Genomic DNA, 23,305 nt, shown 5'->3' on the forward strand with positions numbered 1-23,305 from the left:
AAGAGCGAAGAAATTAACACGATAGCCCACTAACAACCGCGGCTTTACTACCTAGAGAGTCACCAGCCACAGGCCAAGCTCTCCTGCCCTAGGACCTTTACGAGCCCTGTTCCCTGACCTAATGCCTACTGGTCTCAGATCTCGGTGTAAATATCACTTGTACACAGAAGCTTCTCCTACCATTCTAGGACCACAGGCTTCTGTTATTCTCTCTCGATTCCCTTATAAACGAAAAGATTTGTAACTACAGCCGTTCACGGGTTTACTTGCTTAAAGCCTATCTGCCCCCACTGAGGCCGCAGGCTCCATAACTGCGAACATGTGCTCTGGTCATCACTTTGTCCCTGCTGTCTAGACAAGTAGCGAGCACATGGTGGGTGCCCGTCAGCGACTCCCTGAAGGAAAGAGAGGCTGGAGCTCTCTTTGCCGGAGAAAAGGCCCACAGTCACACTGCCTTCCGGCGGGATTATCAGCAACAGACTTCAAAGCAAAACCCAGAATAAAGAAGGGCTGGAGGAAGAACCTGACCTAGACAAGTTGCTACGTCACAGCCAACTGACTGGGAAGCAGCGTTACTTGACAGAGCGCTCTTTGTAATTACGGGAAAGACTCACTGGCCACATTTCCCCACGTTTCCAAGTGGGTTATCGACAGTTACACTGGGCACAACACGGGAAGCGAGCTGAAGTAACGTTTCAGCATGGCGGGGGGCAGAGCAGGAGTCAGAAGACCCAAGTGCTCGTCCTAATTCCGCAATTTAACTGGGTATTTTAAGGCGGGAGTTCTCTCACAGGGGATGTTTGGAAATTTCTGAGGGTGTTTTTTGTCATCACAATGATATTAGGCAGTTAAAGACCAGAGACATTAGATGTTCTGTAACGCACAGGACCATCCTATACAACAAAGTCCAATCCTGCATCCACAAAACTTCCAAAGATCTTCTCTGGCGTTCATGTGGGGAAAAAGGTAACGATAGCAATAAACACAAATACATACATACATAAAATAAGCCAACAATTTATAGTGACCTCACCTTAGAACCTAATTCCATTTTACAAACAAACAAATACAAAACACACTGAATTTCCGGGCACGCAATTACTTTGCAAATCAAGGAAGGATTACACTTTATTTCATTTGGAACTTTACTAAAGGGTTGTTCACCATTTTTGAAAAATTACATCACCAATGGCAGTCTTGATTGTGTTATCTGAGTCACTGGCTGCTCCCTGGCACCCCTATCAGCCTCCACTTGTAGCTGTCACATTCACAGTGATTCAATATGCAAATGTGACTGCTTCATTATGACTTTAGTGCAGTCATATTATGCATATTTCAATACGTACACACTGAAATACATTGTTTATTCTAAATCAATTTCCTTTTATTTCTCGTTTATCTTATAATTAGGACACGATGTTGGTTTACTGGAAAGAAGGTGGGTTATAGTGTCTATGAAATTCATTTCACGGTAGTAAAAGGGAGGGGGTGTTAAAAGTATTTGGTTAGAAAAAAAAAAAAAAAAAAAAGGAGCAACGAGGGGAAGTAGGTTGAGAACCAGTAACTCAGCTCAAGATCCTAAACCACCTAAAGTCTCCTTCTTCATCTATAAAACTAGGGGGTGTGAAGAAACCGTTCCTTAGACCCTGTCTCCGTAAAACACGACCATTCTATAAGACTACTTCAACAAAAGCCACCTCAGCAACGGCTTTGTGGAATTTTTTGTACCACAGAGATGAGATACGTGCCTACCTGATATACTTGGATTCTTAGGTAAAACATGGAAGCAGAAGGTAGACCACATTCACTCCTGACTACTCAGAATGGAACTAACCACCCAATGGAAAAAAGACAGTCTCTTTAGCAAATGGTGCTGGGAGAACACCTGGACAGCAACAGGCCGAAGAAGGAAAGTGGACCACTTTCTTACACCAGACACAAAAAGAAATTCAAAATGGATGAAAGACCTCAATCTGAGATAGGAAGCCATCAAAATCCTACAGGAGAAAACAGGCAGCAACCGCTTTGAACTCGGCCACCACAACTGCTTACTCGACGTGTCTCCAGAGGCAAGGGAAGTAAAAATGAACTACTGGGACCTCATCAAGATAAAAAGCTTCCGCACGGCAAAGGAAACAACAAAACTAAAAGGCAACCAAGGGAATGGGAGAAGATATTTGCAAATGGCGTATCAGATAAAGGGTTAGTATCTAAAATCTATAAACAACTTACCAAACTCAACACCCAAAAAAACAAATAATCCAGTGAAGAAATGGGCAGGAGACATGAATAGACACTTTTCCAAAGAACACATCCAGATGGCCAACAGACACATGAAAAGATGCTCAACGTCACTCATCATCAGGGAAATACAAATCAAAACCACAATGAGATACCCCCTCATACCTGTCAGAACGGCTAAAATTAACAACTCAGGAAACAACAGATGTTGGCGAGGATGCAGAAAAAAGGGAACCCTTTTGCACTGTTGGTGGGAATGCAAACTTTGTGCAGCCACTCTGGAAAACAGTATGGAGGTTCCTCAAAAAATTAAAAATAGAACTACTCTGCAACCCAGCAATTACACTACTAGGAATTTATCCAAAGGATACAAAAATGCTGATTCAAAGGGGCACATGCACCCCAATGTGTATAGCAGCACTATCAACAATAGCCAAAGTATGGAAAGAGCCCAAATGTCCATATACTGATGAATGGATAAAGAAGATGTGGTATATACAATGGAATACTACTTGGTGATAAAACAGAATGAAATCTTGCCATTTGCAACAATGCGGATGGAACCAGAGGGTATTATGCTAAGTGACATTAAGTCGGCCAGAGGAAGACAGATATCATATGATTTCCCTCATATGGAATTTGAGAAACTCACCAGATGAACACAGGGGAAGGGAAGGAAAAATAAGATAAAAACAGAGAGGAAGGCGAACTATAGGAGACTCTTAAATACAGAGAACAGACTGAGGGTTGCTGGAAGGTGTTGGGTGGGAGGATGGGTTAAATGGGTGACGGGCATGAAGGAGGGCACTTGCTGGGATGAGCACTGGGTGTCTTATATAAGAGATGAATCACTGGGTTCTAATCCTGAAGCCAACACTACACTGTATGTTAAATGAATTAAATGAATTAAAAAAAAAAAAAAAGAATGGACTAACCATTAGCTGGTTACATAACATCACTGCCAGTATTTGGGAGACAGGAAATGTATTTTCTCTGAAAGTTAAAACCTTGCGTATTAGCATGAAAACAGCTTTTCTCTAGATCTTAGAGTAGTTCTATAAACTATAAATCATACCAAGGACAGTAGATTACAACACAAAATCCTAACCTAAAAACATAGCCGAAAGAAGCTACCTTAGAAACACAAAACAAAAATTAATTCCTAGAAAACCTCATAATTAGATATAGGTAATGCCACCCACACAAAATTATCAAAACTCATAATAAACTCACTGAACTAAATCGAAAAACCTCATGGTGCACAGAGCTCCACTCTTTCTCCCTGGGGAACTGTGTCACAAGGAAACCATTATTATTTTTTGAATTAAAATGGTCTAGGTATAGAATTAAAATTTTAAGATGGTAAAAATACTTCAAAACCTGAAACAAACTAAGTGAGTTAAAAGCAACTTAAAAGGCTCCATCCAACAGTAACAGGAATCTAAAGTTACTTTGGGGGCGCCTGGGTGGCTCAGTGAGTTAAGCGTCTGGCTTCAGCTCAGGTCATGATCTCATGGTTCGTTGAGTTTGAGCCCCTTAGCAGTCGGGCCCTGTCCCGACACCTCAGAGCCTGGAGCCTACTTCAGGTCCTATGTCTCCTCCCCCTCTCTCTGCCACCCCCGGCTCGTGCTCTCTTTTGCAAAAATAAATAGACGTGAAAAAAAAATGTAAAGGGGCGCCTGGGGCTCAGTCGGTTAAGCAGCCAATTCTTGACTTCAGCTCAGGTCATGATCTCCTAGTGAGTGAGCTCGAGCCCCCCATCAGGCTCTGCACTGACAGAATAGAGCCCGCTTGGGATTTTCTCCTTCTGCCCCTCCCCTGCTTGCACTCTCTCAAAATAAATAAACTTAAAAAAATTTTTTTAAATAAGTAAGTTACTTTGTTTATGTGAGTAGTTTCCACATTACAGTATCACTTGTTTACAGGGTGCTTTATAATTATTATAGAAACCAAGAAACCAAGAAATCAAGCATTCATAAGCAACTAGCTTCACAAATTCTAAAATAAGAACTTTTTAGTAGTTTTCTGGCCAAGATTAAAATACCAAGTGGGGCTCGAAACCACGGACCATGAGATCGTGACCTGAGCCGAAGCCGGATGTTCAACAGACTGAGCCACCCAGGCGCCCCCTTTATGATGTTCTTAATAAGTAACATTCTTTTCTCTAGCTTACTTTCTTGTAAGAATATGGTATATAATATATATAACGTACAAAAAACGTGTAATCAACTGTTAATGTTATCAGTAAGACTTCCAGTCAACAGTAGGCTATTAGAAGTTAAGTTTTTGGGGAATTAAAAGGGACACAACGAGGGGCGCCTGGGTGGCTCAGTCGGTTAAGTGGCCGACTTTGGCTCAGGTCATGATCTCATGGTCCGTGAGTTCGAGCCCGGAGTCGGGCTCTGTGCTGACAGCTCGGAGCCTGGAGCCTGTTTCAGATTCTGTGTCTCCCTCTCTCTGTTCCTCCCCCGTTCATGCTCCGTCTCTCTCTCTCTCCTTCAAAAAAATAAAAATAAACACATAAAAAAAAAAAAGTTACACAACGATTTTCAACTGTGGACAGAGGGTTACTGGTTGCCCTAATTCCCTCACTATTCGAGAGTCAATGGTATATTCCATACCCACAGTCAAACTCCTAGCCATAAGGAAAGATATAAGGTAATCCTTAAACATTTACGCTTATTTTTAGAAGTTCCTTGGAGAGCTCTGTTAAAACTAAAAATGATCTGAGACGGTTCAGATTTTATTTGAGAGCAACTGGGAAACACATAGACTTTAAATCAGAAAAAGTTCTATGTCAAAAAGGCCAGGTGAAGGGCATCGAGTGAGCTTTATGTGCAAAGTACCTAGCAAGGGCTCTGGAAATGATCGTCACACTTCATCACACTTTGTCACACTTCGTTCTACATTTCATCACACTTCGTTCTCAGGCCTTTTCTGACCTCTTCTCTCCATTCCTACGTGCGTCGACCCAACTTTCCAGTCAGATAGCTAAGGGTACCACGGTCAGACAAGAAATATTCTTTGTCCCATAGTGCAGAGACAACTAAATCTCTAATCTGCTTAGGTAATTCTGATAAAACTCCAGGTTTGGGAATCACTGGATGAGAGGTAAGCTTGTCTACACGCAGTCCCCCTTTCCTCCCATCATCACAGAAGCATCTCTCCTATCTAAGGCTAATCCTCCCTCCCATGATCTGGATCCTAGAAGATTATGAGCAAAGACAAACTGATCCACTGTGTGATTGATCTTAGGCAAGTTACTTAATATCTCTGACCCCCCCGTTTCCTCTCACTGAGCAGAATTTTCTGGAGGATTAAATGAGATGATATAAATAAGCTATATGTGAAATAATAGAAAATACATATATAGGTCTCTGCTTCTAGTTCCTGACAGAGGGCTTCTTAAACCCTTATAAATTTCTAAGTGAGAAGGGCACTTAGGAACATCTTCAGTTCTAATGAGGCGATTCTGGGTGGGCTCCTGGGTGGGGGCTGGTCCCCAGAAAGACCAGGCCATGATTAGAAGCTTGGAATTTCCAGCTCCACCCCTCATTTTCCCGAGAGAAGAGAGGGGTCGGAAACAGGAGTTAATAATTGATCATGCCTTGTGAGGGAGCCTCCATAAAATCCTAGTAGGATGGGGTTCAGAGACTTTCCAGGTTGGTGAACACATCTATATACTAGGAGGGTAATGCACCCCAACTCCAAGGGGGCAGAACTCCTGCACCTGGGACCATCCCACACCTATATCTCTCTCATCCGGGTGTTCATCCATACCTCTGTTACCATATCCTTTAATAAACTGGTGAACATAAGACAAAGAATATTTCTTGTCTGACTATCCATAGTACATTTGGCTACGTTCCCCTGAGGTCTACAAGCTGTTGTCGCAAATAATTAAATCCAAGGAGAGGAGGTCACGGGAACCTCCAATTTGTAGCCAAGATGGACAGAAGTTGTGGGGAACGTAGGGACCTATGACCCCTTGTGGCTGGCACCGAAGACGTAGGGCAAGGGATGGTGGTCTTGTGGGCTTGAGCCCTTAACCTAGGAGATCTGACACTATCCCCAAGTCGATAGTGAGGCCAGTGTCCCAGAATTCTGGGTGTTGGTAAAAGTACCACACATCTGATGTCGGAAACATTTTGAGCGTTGAGAGTAAAGGAGAGACACAGGAGGAGAAGACTGGAGTTCTTCCAACCCAGGGTCTCACAGTAAATTTTTCCTCCCGGTAAAGGCTCAAAGCCTTCCTCTTCCCTCCCCTCTTCCTCCTCCTCCAAAACCTCACACCATTCATTTTCTCCCCTCTCTACAAGGGACTGCTTCCTGTGAGCACGTGATCAACGCTAGTCTTCCCCATGTTAAAAAAGCAAAAAGCACGTGCTCACGCACACCTGTCAACCACGTGTCCTCTCTTAGGCGTGTCCCTGTGTCTTCTCCATCTAGGAAGCTTTTTGGAAGTCTGGTCTACTCTGTCTCCACCTCCACATCTTCACTTCCTAACCATGTAACTTAAACTGCACTTGCAGAGGTGAATACCGGTACCTTAGTTGCTATAACCAATAAATTTTTTAGTCTGGTGGACACCATCACATTCTAAGATCTCCTTACAGCACGACGCTGCCCCTTCACGTCCTTCTTGCAAAGCTGTGCCTCCTTAGCTTCCCAGGCACCACGTTCCTGGTTTCTCACCCGCATTTATATTTACCAGGCTAGTCTGTGCTTAGGGAAGCAACTTCATTTATCCACACCGCACTGCTGGGAACTATGGCATTTATTTAGGGCAATATGTGTTTCACTGTTAGAAAGAAACGCTATTCGAATGAAATTCTTGCAGGCATCCTTAAAATGCAACCCTATCCCACGTCACTTTTAAAAGTAACACGAGGACCCAGAATGGGAAGTGCCCCGCTCGCCCCGGGCCTCCAGAAAGAACGTGAAAGGATGACACTACTCTTCAGTTATCTAATGCTAGAATAACGACTTGGATGAGATAGCACAAGGAAAACTTTGTTGCTAATTAGTTTCATGACCTTAGGTAAATGAACCCTTTGGACCTTGTCTATAAAATACAGAAGCTAGACTAAGTGATTCTCTACCAATTCATCATAATTCCAAAATGCTATGATTGTACAGAAAAACGTGGCTTTAAAATATATTGCTGTTTTGATTTGTTGTGGACAAAACAATAATTTCAATCCCAACACCGACAACCATTATGCTCCACGAGCTATATCTAACATTTTTTTTTTAAATGTTTATTTATGTTTGAGAGATAGAGAGACAGAGTGCGAGCAGGGGAGGGGCAGAGAGAGAGGGAGACACAGAATTTGAAGCAGGCTCCCAGCTCTGGGCTGTCAGCGCAGAGCCCGACATGGGGCTCGAATCCACGATCGGTGAGATCGTGACCTGAGCAAACGTCGGGACACGTAACCGAGCCACCCAGGCGCCCCATCTAAGAGCTATTTCTGATGCTAGGGTCCTGTCTTTGAGAGACCTTCTAGTAAGTTCTATACTTGAGGGGTTAAGAAAAAGTGCTCATGGGGGTCTGGAAGAGGAATACTGAACTCTGCCCGGGGGAGCTGTGATGCATCTTACAGAGGAGGTGACATTTTGGCTGGGCCTTAAGGGATAAGGCACGTAATACAAAGTTTCAGTAGAAGATGTCCTGTGAAGTGTTAGAAACACAATTCTGACCTAATGGTAAACACATATGAGTCAATGCGAATGAGCTATTTATTACCCTTCTTAAACACATTCCACCGATAACACTGTAAACGGAAGTACCTTCCACTGATAGAAGAGAGTACAAACGGAGAAGGGCGTTTTTACACTTGTCGTTTCTGTCACCTCTGTGCTGGCGAAGGACGTGCAGTTTCTGGAGCACCCAAATTCTGACCCCCCAAGGTGCCGTCTGCAGATCCTTTCGATATAATTTTTAACTCAAAAGTGAAAATTAATCCATAATTTTCATTCTAATTAAATAATCAGCAAAAACAAAACAAAACAAAACAAAACAAACAAACTACAAAGCAGTCAGGCAGCTCTTGAAAGAAAATGTTCTACTAAAGCCTTAGGAATATACTAAGATTTTATGAACTTTATAATGGATAGTAAGATGTACTCTAGACCCACGTGATACTTTACAGGATATCATGTTAACACACTGTGATTCTAAGTGAGCTTTATATCTCTAACCAATGGGAAGAATGGAAGAAAGAAGTTAATTTAGTTTTACTTAATTTATTATTATTATTATTTATTTGAGAAAGAGTGCTGCACGTGGGGTGGGGAGGGCAGAAGAAGAGAGAGAAAGAGAGAGAGAGAGAGAGAGAGAGAGAGAGAGAATCTCAAGCAGGCTCAACACTCAGTGTGGAGCCCAATGGGGGGCTCGATCCCAAGACCCTGGGATCGTGACCTGAGCTGAAATCAAGAGTTGGACACTCAACGGACTGAGCCACCCAAGCGCCCCTGGAAGAAAGAAGTTAATTTTATAATACTCACAATTTTCACACTCAGGCTTGAAACTCCATGATCATGAAGTTCATCCTCAAACAGGAGAACTTCTTCAAAAAACTTAATCTGTTCTCTGGCTTTCAGTTTCTCCGTATCTATATGGTCTGTTGTAGGTACGACCTGAAAGAAAAAATTTCGGAAGGAACACGTGAAAATTTAAGGAGCTGGAGACACAGGAAAACAGTCTTCCCACCAGTCTTTTCTGCATGGCCAAAGCACACAGCTCTACACCTGGGTGTCCTCAGTAGACACAAAAGATGAGGTGTGTGCCTCGTCCCTCAAACGCTGACAACACTACAGGTGGCTGATACTGTAGCCTTACAAGACAGAGTCAAAATTCTTCAGCTTCCATATAAGTCAAGTTAAAATCAAGTGTTCTGTTGTGATTATGAGAAAAATCAGTCCTCTGAACATTAGTCAGTGTGATGGACGACTGCTATCATAGACACCCAAAGCGGTTTTGTGCGGTGAAAGTCTACTTGTAAAAAAACATCGGTATGGAACTTACAAAAAATTCCCATTAGAGTCTTGCTATGTATTTTAGATTCGCAGCCTAGCTCCCCCAAGCCTAGAAAACAGTGTTTTAAATAATGAGGTAAATTAAGAACTTTCCGAGAAATTCTGAGGGAAGAACTCCTAGCATCGTGGGCTTCTGAGGATGCTGGCCAGTTTTTCACTGTGTTATTTCGCAGCTCACGGACACACATATTCACAACCCGACAAGAGCGTCACCAATGCTAATAAGGCAGGTCCTATCGGTAGCTCACTAAATCGGTAGCTCACATCATTCTTTACTCCATCCAATTTCACTACAAAATGTTGAGCTTTTCCACTCTTTGACATAGTTGTATCATAAATTAACACAATGAAGGCGCCTGGGTGGCTCAGTCAGTTGAGCGTCCGACTTCGGCTCAGGTCATGATCTCGCAGTCTGTGAGTTTGAGCCCCGCGTCGGGTTCTGTGCTGAGAGTTCGGAGCCTGGAGCCTGCTTCGGATTCCGTGTCTCCCTCTCTCTGCCCCTTCCCCGCTCATGCTCTGTCTCTCTCTCTCAAAAATGAATAAACGTTAAAAAAATTTTTTTTAAATATTTGGAAGAGAAAATAATTAGATAAAACATGCGTTAAGGATATTGATTATATTTAATTTATCTATACTATCTTCTTCATTTACAAGGACAAATATATTTAAAACACATTTGCTCTTTCTCTTTTCTCTTTCTCAACTCTTTTCATGTTCTCACTAAACTCAGGCATCTGAAAAGGGGAAAAAACCAAAACCAACAGCTAAATTTAAAATGTAACAAGTACTTCTGACTCCTAGTATTGTCAGAATGAGTAACCCAGACAAACCCTCTTGCTTAAAAGCTGGACGAAGAAACAAAAATTTCTGAAAAGCATCAAACGGTCAAGATCCTGAAGAATTCCTGGACTGAGATCTGCAAGAGGACTGGAACCCAGGAAAAGTGAAAGTGAGCCTGTAGTTGGCTGGCTTTGGCCTTGACGTATCTGTAATGGCCGCTCCAGGGGAGAGGCTGGGGTCTGCTAGTTCCTGGCCCCATCACTGCTCAGTGCTAAGGACAGGGACCTTGGAGAATTCCCCGTGCCCCTCCTGAATTGGGGATGGTACCCTATGGGGCCACACTGGCGTCACAGCTTATGTTACAGGCCCAGAAACCTCAAACACGGGTCCCAGACCAGAGGTTAGCAAATTAAGACCTGTAGGCCAGATGTGGCCAGATGTGGCCCATCACCCATTTTTGCGTGAAATGGGAACTAAGAATCATTTTTACATTTTTCAATGATTGGAAAAAAAAAAAAAAAGAATATTCCAGAGCACATGAAATTCAAATTCATGACATGAAATTCTATGTAAGAATTCACATATATCTCACACTGTGGAATGCACATTTCCATATCCCTAAGTAAAATGTTACTGAAACAAAGCTGTGCCCGTTTGTTTACTTCCTGTCCATGGCTACGTTCAACTACAACAGCACAGCTGGGCAGCTGCTCATAAATCCTACCGCCCTCAGAGCCTCAAGTATTTCCTACCTTTACAGAAAGTTTGTACAACTATGTCTCTGACTCTGAATACCCTCAGCTGCCTGCCAGAACTGCCTTCTGGGGAAAAACATCACCATCCTGGGACTCAAAACTAAGGAGGTCAGGTCCATCAGGAGCCTGCACACCATAAACCAGAACCAACAGAAGAACAGGACAATAGGACAAGACCCAAGGGACCCCAGATACTGGAAATGAGGCCCGAGCTGTTCAGCAACAATGCACGCTACTTTCAAGGAAATCAAAGCTAAGGCTGAAAAATGCCACAATATACTAGGAAATGTTTTTTGAAAAAGAATTGTGATCAGGGAGGGTCCCGCTGGAGGGTGGTTGCAATGTTCTATTTTTTTTTTCCTGGGTGGCTACATTTCACAAATCATTACACTGTAACTTCATGTTTTCGGAGTTGTTTGACAATCGTTAAAAGGCTTAAAAAAAATATGGAACACCGCATTCTTGACACCTGACAAGGAAAATGAGTCCTAGTTACATCCTTCGAAGAAGTCCTCCCTCACGTCAGATGGAGGTTTATGATAAGGAAGTCACTTGATTTATAGGTGTTTTTAAATTTACCATATAAAGCCAACTAATGCTAAATACTAAGAACCCTATTTTAAATTTGTTTCAAAAATGTCCTCTTTAAATATTACTGAAAGCAGTAATACGTGTATGTACACATTGAGATATATATTTGCCATTTATTTTTTTTAACATTTTTATTTATTTTTGAGACAGGGAGAGACAAAGCATGAACAGGGGAGGGTCAGAGAGAGGGAGACACAGAATCTGAAACAGGCTCCAGGCTCTGAGCTGTCAGCACAGAGCCTGACGCGGGGCTTGAACTCACGGACCGTGAGATCATGACCTGAGCCGAAGTCGGCCGCTTAACTGACTGAGCCAACCAGGCGCCCCTATATTTGCCATTTTATATATATAGTAAGGACAAGAAAGTTTTTTTCTTTTCGTTTTTTTTTTTTTTAAAGTTTATTTACTCATTTTTGAGAATGAGAGAGAGAGCAAGCATGCACACGAGCAGGGAAGGGGCAGAGAGACGGGGAGAGTGAATCCCGAGCAGGCTCCATGCCGCCAGCACAGCTCAAAGCCCGACGTGGGGCTCGAACCCCCAAAGCATGAGATCATGACCTGAGCCTAGATGGACAGTCTGACGCTTCACCCACCGAGTCACCCAGGTGTCCTAGGATGCCTTAATAAAATTGCCTTTATGCACCCTCCCCCCCCCAAAAAAAAAAGTACCAATTGTCATTTTTTCAAGATGAAAAAGTTCCGGAAACTGGCTGCACAACAATATGAATATGCTTATTTACCACTAACTTAATATATTTAGAAATTAAGATGGTAAGTTTTGTTGTTTTTTACCACAGTAAAAAAAAAAAAAAAAAAGTTCAAAACATTCAATCACACTGAAGGAGTTGGCAAATGTTCCAACATGCTTTAAAAAAAATGCTTTTTAAGTGCATGGACATTACACACATTTTATTCCAAAAAAGCAGTATAATTAGAAGAGGTAGTCTTCTACTCTATTCTCCTACAATGTCAGTTTACGTATTTAACCAAAAAGAAGAAAATGGCCACATTTTGCCAGGTACCTTTTACGCATCTGACCTCCTAACATTCCTTAAAAAAATTTTTTTTAATGTTTATTTATTTTTGAGAGAGACAGAGACAGAATGCGAGTGGGTTAGCTATTAGCACAGAGCCCGACGCGGGGCTTGAACTCACAAGCTATGAGATCTGACCTGAGCCAAAGTCGGATGCTCAACTGACTGAGCCACCCAGGCACCCTATGACCTCCTAACATTCTTATACCATAATCTTTGAGATGTTCCTACGGTGGCCCAGCCAATACATAGCAAAGCTGGATTTGAAAGCAGCCAGCACAACTCTATGACTGGCTTTCTTCTCTTAAATTATGCTACAACTCACGAGTAAGAGGTAAAACAACTCAAAAAAGAGTGAGAAAGCACTACACACACACACACACACGCGCGCGCGCGCACACACACACACACACCAGCAGCTCCCAGCAATTAAAAGGCAAGAATTTAAGTGCAAAAGGAAAGGCTTCATTCTAATGCCTCATTCTGACATTCTTACTGTTCATATAAGATATATTCTCCTACACAGGCATATATTTCCTATATACACTAGGGCTTTTGATTTCAGAAAGGGTGTAAGCATTAAATAATTTAAAATCCCAAGTAAAATCATAGATCAAAAAAACCCTTAGGTATTAAGAAAGTGAAATGCAAAAGATGTGCCCGTGGAGTGATCTTCCACATACAACATGCTTACCAATAAGCTACAGCATTGGTATTATGTTATCAAGAGATACATACTTTAAGATCTTGAACCTACTTCTTCATCCACGAAACGAGGATAAGAAGGCCTATCCTACAAGGTTATTTTGAAGATTAAGCAACAAAGTTTTAACACTTTTGCCTAGAAAACAGGTACTGAAGGGGCGCCTGGGTGGCTCAGTTGGTTAAGCATCCGACTTCGGCTCAGGTCATGATCTCATGGTTCGTGAGTTTGAGCCCCGCGTTGGGCTCTGTGCTGACAGCTCAGAGCCTGGAGCCTGCTTCGGATTCTGTGTCTCCCTCTCTCTCTGTCCCTCCCTTGCTCATGCTCATGCTCTGTCTCTCTCTCTCTCTCAAAAATAAACATTAAAAAAATTAAAAAAAAAAAGATACTCAATTTTTTAAGAAAGCAAAGGAACGTACTCACAACTCTGTTTAGACCATAAAGCAAGAATAAATATTTAGATACTATATCTATATATCTACTTCTAGTCTTGGTATTTCAATAATATTACTTTAGTTCCCCTGACATTTGAGATATATTATTAATAACAGCAGCTACCATTTATTGAGATCTTGCTGTATAACAGACACTGTGCTAAACACTTTACATATATAATCTTATTTACTTCCCACAACTGCTATTATCCAGTTTACCAAAGTGAGAAACAGTATTCAGCAAGATTAAATTGCTTTTCCAAGTCGAGTGATGGTGCTGGGATCTGAACCCAGGCCTGCCAAAGCCTGAACTCCAGTGAGTAGGTGATCACACCGCTATTTGTCAACAACGCCTCAGAACAAATTGCATTACAGGCGGAAGTTGTCAGGAAGAGGACTGAACACACGCTTTTCACCTCCCACTACTCTCCTTTTCCCGTTTCTACTGCCGTGGTTCTAGCTCCTCGGTCACAGCTAATGCTACTTCGTAACCTAGAGGAGGCTTTTTAGAAGTCATCATTCCTGCACAGGGTTAAAACAAGTTCCCATTTCTTCACTCCCGGCAATGAAATATCAAATGGACTGTGTTCTTTACAAAGTTTTTCAATCCGGATTGAGACAGAAAGGAGAACGTTCATCTGTGAAGTAGTAAGGGGCTGACATAACCTTGCTCCCCATAGACTGTAAAGGAGGGATTTTTGTCTGTTCTCTGCTGTATCCATGGCTCCTAGGATCGGTGCCTGGCACAGAGAAGAGCTCAAGAGCGAGTCAGTGAGTGAATGAATACATGTTCTCTCAAAAAATGTGTGTATTTGTCTCAGAAGCAGCACAGAAAAATAGGTAAAGCCTGGATTATAAGAGCGGCAAAAACTGAGAACTGAATTCCTGCTTTAAGTTCTGTCTTCCCAAGACTAAAAATCTCTGTAGAGACCAGAAGCCCATACACAACTCATCTCCTTAACATTTCTGTCTAAGCACCAACACATGATATAGGGTCTCCATTTACGGTAAAGGTAAAATAATTTTGTTCTCCATAATGTTATCTCTGATCATCAGAGACATGCAACCTAAGCCAGATTTTCATTTCAGTCATACGGTCTGATTTCGAAATGTAGCTAAGCTCCCAATACGACACCAACCAAATCCACTTTCCCAGCGTCATTCACCGCGAAGCGAATCTCTTCCTAAGTAGGACTCACACAGATGCAACTTCGCATTATTAATACGGGGCTTTCGAATTCACCTAGAGCTTTCCCACAGATTATCTCCTATCAAAACTGTGATGTGAGGTAAATATGTCTGTTTACCCAAATTACTAATAAATTGAGACTCAGATTCAGTAACTGGCCTGGAATCATACCAGGTTCACACATAGTGCAGGAAGGACAAAAACATAAGCGGTCTGAACAAAGGTCCTATCTGCCCACCTACCTGTTCATCTGGAAAACCGTAAGCTATTAACTAGCAGGTTCTGTCTCAATCACCCAATTAACCACACCAAGAACAGATACACATTTGAATGCTTCTTTTTTTTTTTTCATGTTTATTGTTGAGAGACTGAGACAGAGCGTGAGCAGGGGAGGGGCAGAGAGAGAGGGAGACACAGAATCCAAAGCAGGCTCCAGGCTCTGAGCTGTCGGCACAGGGCCCGACACGGGGCTCGAACCCAGGAGCTGTAAGATCATGACCTGAGCGGAAGTCAGACGCTTAATCGATTGAGCCGCCCAGGTGCCCTTTGAATGCTTCTTGACAGTGATAACGATAACATTAAGGCAATTTGCCATGGTTACTTTTGAGAATAAAAATTGTTTCACTGTGGCCTTCTTATTTTCGGCTTATAATCAATTAGCAAAACCCCTTCATATTAGGTTCTGAAGCTTCCCCTCACTAGAAAGAAAGTGGGATGAAAGTAGTAGCAAAAATAATCCATTACTAGAAAGTTCTAATGCTGAGACTGTCCAAGACAGTTAATGACTTTATCATAAAAGCAAAAAATAAAGATTTACCTTTAACTTAAGTGATTCTCCAAGTAACGTTCCCTTATAATCCGTTGTGTAGGTCCAATCGTATGGTTTAATAACTTCCTTGGAGTGTTCGCCCTCCGTCCTCAAATATTAAAATGAGAAGGATCAGATTCAGTGATGCAGAATATAGACTGTCTGTATTCATATATCACACCAAGTTACACTCTACAAATAATGCAAACATCCTAATCAATACATACATATACTTGTCATAATTCACTAATACAAGATCCTTCTTGGTTTGTCTGCATATTTACAGTTATTAAACTTGTCATATGCTGATGTGGTCCCTCCAATTAGTTAGTATACTCCTTGAGGACACAGTTTAAAGGCGTTAATTATACTTCTTGGTATCTTGCAAGGTATCTAGTATACGACAGGGACAAAGTAAATAACTGCCGATTTGATTATCAAAGAAAACACATTTTTCTTTATTTTAATGCTCCTCACATTTACAGTTCAAATCATCAGTAAACATTTTTCTTCAAAAACAGGAACAGTGAAGTACATAGCCTATTGTGTCTTCACCAAGGAACACTGAAAGCTCAAAAATGTAAACCTTGCATGGCTCAACTCAACCGTAATTCAATTTAACCCAACAAGTATTTAAAAGGTAGGGTAACTAATCTCCGGTTTTATGGATGGGAAAAATGACTTCTAGAATGACCCAACTGTTAATAATAATACTTGCCCTTCACTCTCATAAAATACACATAGCATGACAGAAGATTTCTTTCAACTCTTGTTTTTCATTTTTTTTTTAGTGTTTGTTTATTTTTGAGAGAGAGAAAGAGAGAGAGTGCAAGCAGGAGAGGGGCAGAGAGAGGGGGACACACTGAATCCAAAGCAGGCTCCAGGCTCTGAGCTGTCAGCTCAGAGCCCGACGTGGGGCTCGAACTCACGAACCGCAAGATCATGACCTGAGCCGAAGTCAGATGCCTAATCAACTGAGCCACCCAGGAGCCCCACTCCTCTTTTTCACTTAACCCATAAATGTTGAGATTCTTACCTGCTTTCCTGCCACTCTTCGGCACAGGCTACTTTAAGCATTCCTTGATAGTTGTTTACACATCTTAAGGCATCCGTAGCGTTGAACTCAATCCCAAAGCCAGAGCCGTGCTGGATTCTTAAAACGTTGTCTCCAAACATCATTTCAGGCAGAGATGGCATATGTAATTCATCGGCTAACCTATGCAAAACCAAACGTCAGGTAATATTTCCAATATGTGTATGATTATAAAGTGTGCAACAGAGGCAAAAATTTAAATGTGCCCTGAGTAAAGTTCTAAGGGACCCCAAAGAAGGCACGGGACTTTAGTGCAAGTGTTCTACGACAGCCACTTTAGCAGATCAGGTTTTCTTTTCGATTTTCTTTTCTTTAAGACTTCGGGATTTTTTTTTAAATGTTTATTTATTTTTGAGAGAGTGAGTATGAGCAGGGGAGGGGCAGAGAGAGGGGGAGACAGAGGATCCAAAGCAGAGGGCTCCATGCTGACAGCAGAGTGCCCGACACGGGGCTCAAACTCATGAACCCTGAGATCAGGACCTGGGCCGAAGTGGGCCACTTAACCGACTGAACCACCCAGGTGCCCCGAGACTTCTGCATTTTTGAACAGTTACACAGCTATTATTGTTAGGTAAGGTAAAATAACACTATATTAAAGAATATATTCTTACATAAATCCAGTAAAAGATCACACATATCCTAAGACCACAATTACCCTCTTTCTAATCGCTTTAGATTTATTTCCAATCAGACATACCAATCAAGTCTTGCATACATACTAAAAACAAACAAGCCAAGAAAACTACATGAACAAATTAAACAATGGAAAAAAATACTGATTCCTACTAGAAACATCTATTTCATTCCTGGGTCATCAAAGGCCCACCACTTTCAAGAATAAATACGGGTTCCAATCCTCCTATGACTGCCTAGGAGATGACCTAACATACCACAGTCTCATGTTTCCATAAGCTTCATGTTTCTGGTAGACTTTTTGTTCTTACACAATTATATTAATTAAAGTTATGAAGAAAATATAGCAATTAAAGATGCTGTCTCTTGTAGGAAAACAACTTTTCCAGTATAATTCTCAACTTGTCACGTTTTATTTTTTTTAATGTTTTATTTTATATTACAGAGAGAGAGAGAGAGAGAGACAAAGCGTGAGCAGGGGAGGGGCAGAGAGATGGAGACAGAATCCGAAGCAGGCTCCAGGGTCCAAGCTGAGACAACTCAACACAGAGCCCGACGCGGGGCTCGAACTCACAAGCAGTGAGATCATGACGCTTAACCAACTGAGCCACCCAGGTGCTCTGCCTTGTCACAAGTTTTAAAAGGTGGTAATGAAGAAGGCAAAAGCACCAAGGCTGATGAGGGAAACCAGCACTTGCTTACATGGATTTCTGGAAGGATTGTGCAAATCTACCGTCTATCCCCTGGGGCACCAATTAGGGAGAAAGCACCAGGAATTTCATCAAATTTATATTCTGACTCCAAAGGGCAGCAATGGGAAATCTGTAATAAAAAAATAATCTCCAATGCAGAAAAGAGCTATACACATTGACATTCAAAATCATCTTATTTATAATAGTAAATGAGAAATACCTGGAATGTCCAAATATAAGGAAATAAACCATAATGTAAACTTCGGTCTATCCATATGATGAATGAAACATTATAGAATCGTTAAAAATGTTTATTTAACAAGAAAATATAATAATGTAGAAAAATGTTTATGACACAATAGTAATAAAAAAGTGGACACATCTTTACTACATCTGTGTGTGTATGTATGTGTGCACCTACCAGTGATTTAACATTTTAAGCTGCACATCTTTAAGATATCTAATGTTAATTGTTCATCATAAATTTAAGTAAAATGTATTCATTATCAGGAAATAGAAAATACTGGGATGCCTGAGTGGTTCAATCGGTTAAATGTCCGACTTTTTTTTTTTTTTAAGCATTTATTTATTTTTGAGAGACAGAGCGCGCGTGGGGTAGAGGCAGAGAGAGGAGACACAGAATCTGAAGCAGGTTCCAGGCTCTGAGCGAGCTGTCAGCACAAAGAGCCCGACGTGGCGTTCGAACCATGAGATTATGACCTGAGCTGAAGTCTGACGCTCAACTGACTGAGCCACCCAGGCGCCCGAAGTGTCTGACTCTTGATCTCAGCTCAGGTCTTGATCTCGGGGCCATGAGTTCAAGCCCCCACGTTGGGCTTTGTGCTGGGTGTGAAGCCTGCTTAAAAAAAAAAAAGGAAATAGAAAATATCAAGTACTGGAGAGATTAACACACCTATGTTCATAGCAGCACTATTCACAATTGCCAACATGTGGAAACCACCTAACGTCCACTCACAGATGTACAGATAAAGAAAACATGGTTTATCCACACAATGGAACACAATGCAACCTTAAAAAAAAGAAGGAAATTCTGCGATATGCAACAACGTGGATGAGCCTTCAGGGCCTCATAAACCAGTCCCAGAAAGACAAACCCTGCACGATTCTACTTAAATGATGTATCTAAAATAGTCACATTTACAGAATCACAAAATGGAATTGTGGGGGCGCCTGAGTGGCTCAGTCGGTTAAGCGTCCGACTTCAGCTCAGGTCACGATCTCACGGTCCGTGAGTTCGAGCCCCGTGTCGGGCTCTGTGCCGACAGCTCGGAGCCTGGAGCCTGCTTCGGATTCTGTGTCTCCCTTGCTCTCTGCCCCTCCCCCACTCACGTTCTGTCTCTATCGAAAAATGAATAAACGTTAAAAAAAATTTTTTTTTAAAAAGTGGAACGGTGGTTACTAAAGGTTGGGGGGGGTGGGGAAAGAAGTTACTAACCAACAGACACAAATTTTCAGTCAAGCAGAGGAATAAGCTCTAGAAATCTGCTGTACCTGTAGTTAATAACAAAGCACTGTAAACTTAAAAACGTGTAAAGAGGGGAACTACAAAAGACCCTGAATAGCCAAAGCAATCTTGAGAAAGAAGAACAAAGATAGAGGTATGATGCTCCCTGATTTCAACAAAGCCATCCATAGTAATCAAAACAGTACAGTGCTGGCTCAAAAACAGACACACTGATCAATGGAACAGACTAGAGAGGCCAGAAATAAGCCCACACTTATATGGTCAATTCATCTCTGACAAAGGAGGCAAGACTATGCGAAGAGGAAAAAAATAGTCTCTTCAATAAGTGGTGTAGGGAACACTGGAAAATTCCATGCAAAAGAATGAAACTGAGCGTTGCCTGGGTGGCTCCGTTGACTGAAAATCCGACTCTTGATTTTGGCTTAGGTCATGATCCCAGCGTCATGAAATCCAGCCCCGTGGCGGGCTCCATGCACTGAGCATAGCGCTTGCTTGCTTGAGATTCTCAGTCTCTCTCCCTCTCCCTAACTCATGCACACACACGCTCTCTCTCTAAAATATAAACAAAGAAAAAGAATGAAACTGAACCACTTTCTTACACCATACACAAAAATAAAATCAAAATTCAAAATAGATTAAAGACAGTTTCATTGTAAGCCCAGAAACTATAAAACTCCTAGAAGGAAATATTGGGCAATAAACTCCTTGACATCAGTCTTAGCAATATTTTTTGGATCGGTCTCCTCAAGCAAGGGCAACAAAAACAATAAATAAATGGGACTCCATAAAACTAAAAAGCTTTTACAGAGCGAAAGAAACCATCAACAAAATGAAAAGGCAATTTACCCAATGGGAAAAGATATTTGCAAATGAAATAAACAATAAGGGATGAACATCCAAAATATGTAAAGAACTCACACAACTCAAAAAAAAAAAAAAAAAAAAACCACCCAAACAATCTAATTAAAAATGGGCAGAGCAGCTAAAAAATAAAAATAAAAATGGGCAGAGCAGCTGAATAGACATTTCTCCAAAAAAGACATACGGACACATGAAAAGATGCTCAACATTACTAACCATCAGGAAAATGCAAATCAAAACCCTATTGAGATATCCGCCTATCAGAATGGCTAAAATTAAAGAGACAAGAAATAACAAGTGTTAACAAGGATGTGGAGAAAAGGGAACCCTCATATACTGTTGATGGGAATACAAAATGGTGCAGCCATTTTGCAGTCTATGGAAAAGACTATGGAGGTTCCTCCAAAAATTAAAAATAGAACTACCATACGATCCAGCAATTGCACTTGTGGGTATTTATTTGAACAAAACAAAAACACCAATTTGCAAAGATATATGTACCCCTATGTTCAGTGCAGCATTATTTACAATAGCCAAGATATGAAAGCAACTGGTGTCCATCGAAGGATAAATGGATAAAGATATAAATATAGACAGATATATACACACACACACACTTCCAAGAAAAAAAAGTGCAAACTCCCAAGGGGGGAAAAATTTATTACAAACATAGATCTCATGTTAAGTATTTCTACTACAATAAAGCAAAATTTAAAAAAATTTTGTTTAATGTTTATTCATTGTTGAGAGAGAGAGGGAGAGAGGGAGAGAGAGAGAGAGAGAGAGAGAGAGAGAGACAGGGGAGAGTGCATGGGGGAGGAGCAGAGAAAAGAGGGGACAGAGGATCCAAACTGACAGCAGAGAGCCGGGTGCATGTGAGGCTCGAACTCACAAACCATGAGATCATGAACTGAGCCCAAGTCTGACCAGGCCACCGAGGGGCCCCTAAACCAAGATTAAAAAAAAAAAAAAAAATACTTTAAATACTTCAAAGATTAAATAAGATGAAGACTGAATGTATTAGAACAAAAATCCCATAAAAAAGCAATTAAATAAATTTTAACCACTTAATGGAATAATGCACACATGAAATAAGATGTGATTCTGAATTTTCCCCAATATACCTGAAAAAATCTAGGGGTCTTAAAAAATACTCCGGTTATGTACATAAAATAATTAGTCACTAATTTACATTGCTAAACCATCCTTTCATGACTCTTTTCCCTGGTGACTTCCTCTGCCTGAATCTTAAAATACCCTAGGGTTCCCTAGGATACCATCCCATAACCTTTCCTTTTCTTCAGGATGACTTCTACATGATCCTAGTTCACGCCCAAGGCTCCAGGTGTCAACAATAAGCTGATGATTCCCAAATCTAAACCCACCGACAGTCATTTTTTGGAGTTCCAAGACAAATGCCCACCACTCTAGGACCCCCACGCGACTCACACTTCAACCATCTAAACTCATCCTCTAGCCAACAACTGCCCCCATCTGTTCTTCCTCCTGTGCCCACCGTGTTCAATGGCGAGGCTTCCCATTCCTATTCCCAAGCCAGAAATCTTCTCATCGGCATAGATTTCTCCTCTCTCCTCCCTCCTCCTGTCAAGTGGCCATCCAGGCACTTAAGCTCCTGAAACCTCTCCTCTTCTCTGCCCTTTCTAACTGGTCTCCTTACCCAGTCCTGTGGCCTTCCGATCCATCCTCCGCATCACACCCCCCCCAACCCCCGAGAAATCTTTCCGAGTGCACATCTGCCCATGTCACTCCTTCGTACAAAAGGACACCGGTGGGAGCCCCCATACAATACCAACTCCTTAGCCTGGCATACAAATTCCCTCAGTAGCTCCACTCCCCTGGGGCCCTCCCATTTCCCACTACTCCCGCTCTGGTACCTCTCGCTCCAACCAGGCAGAAACGGTTCTTCGAACAAATGGAGGCCCGCACTCTCCCCGGCCTCCCGGCTTTACACGTGTCCCCTGACAGCCCCAAACTCTGTCCAGATCCTGTTCAGGCATCACAAACGCCTCACGGCTCGCCCCATGCCTGGCCTCCCGGCTTCACACACGCGACCACCCCCACCCCGTGCCTCTGATTTTTATCAAGATCCACTCGGGCATCCGAATTTCCCGGACGCCTTGTCCCCTCTCAACGATCTCAAATAACCTCGCGTACACGTCTCCATCCGTTATTCACCCGGCATTACAATGGCCTCTCCGTCTCTCTCCTAAAACGGTGAATTCCTGCAAGAGGCTCTTTCATCTGCCGTATCTCAAGCGCCTGGCACAGCACCTGACGCGCTCAAAATCCCAGCACATGTATCATCCCCGCTATCGACCCCCAAGAAAACCGGTCCCAGCCACTCAGGAAGCAACGGTCTAAAGGTGTGGCAGGCTGGGGCAGGTAGGGACCTGCGGCGAGGGCGAAGTCCACCGCAACAGTCAAGCGCCGCTCAAACCCGGGCGGAGTGACAGCTGCACGAAGGCAGCGCCTGGCGAACCCCCCACCGCAGGGCGGGAGGTGGCGACAGGATTCTCTCCCGATGTCATTCGAAGGTCCCGTCCTCAGGGACGGAGCCTCCGCCCCGGGGAGGGTTGGGGCTGCGTGCAGCTCGCCCTGCCTCCCGCCCAGGCCCAGCTCCCCGGCCCGCGCCCCGCGCCGCGTCGCGTCCCGAGTCCCGGAGCCTCACTTCTCCACATCCGCTGACTTCATGATGTGGGTTTTGGCCGCCGTCAGCTTCCAGGGCCCGAAGGAGAAGTCCTGGTGGCTGCTCTGGAAGCCGTGGATCATCATGGCCGAGGCGGCGCCGGCGCGGGCCTCGCGGAACAGGCTGGAGCAGCGGCGGCAGCGGCGGCGGCCGACACCGGTTCCTCCGCCTCCGTCCAGCCCAGCCCCCTCGGCTTCCGAGCCGTCCATGCCCGGCCCCTTCCCGCCCCGCCCCCTGCCGGCCGACCCGGACGCAGGCCC

The 23,305-nt window shown here is 42.8% G+C and overlaps 1 protein-coding gene across 1 annotated transcript in view; it reads right to left on the bottom strand.

Moving 5' to 3' along the window:
- The window catches only part of TIPRL (TOR signaling pathway regulator), a 31,150-nt gene extending 7,894 nt beyond the window's left edge, over nt 1–23,256 (bottom strand). The window contains exons 1-4 of the mRNA XM_027046163.2: nt 23,028–23,256; nt 16,610–16,789; nt 15,583–15,682; nt 8,749–8,880 (exon numbers count right to left, since the gene is read on the bottom strand). Coding sequence (XP_026901964.2) covers nt 8,749–8,880; nt 15,583–15,682; nt 16,610–16,789; nt 23,028–23,254 — 639 coding nt within the window. The 5' untranslated portion in view covers nt 23,255–23,256. The remainder of the gene's footprint in view (nt 1–8,748; nt 8,881–15,582; nt 15,683–16,609; nt 16,790–23,027) is intronic.
- Between the last annotated feature and the right edge of the window lie 49 nt (nt 23,257–23,305).

The sequence above is a fragment of the Acinonyx jubatus genome, chromosome E4, assembly GCF_027475565.1.
Source record: "Acinonyx jubatus isolate Ajub_Pintada_27869175 chromosome E4, VMU_Ajub_asm_v1.0, whole genome shotgun sequence".
Taxonomy (NCBI): domain Eukaryota; kingdom Metazoa; phylum Chordata; class Mammalia; order Carnivora; family Felidae; genus Acinonyx; species Acinonyx jubatus.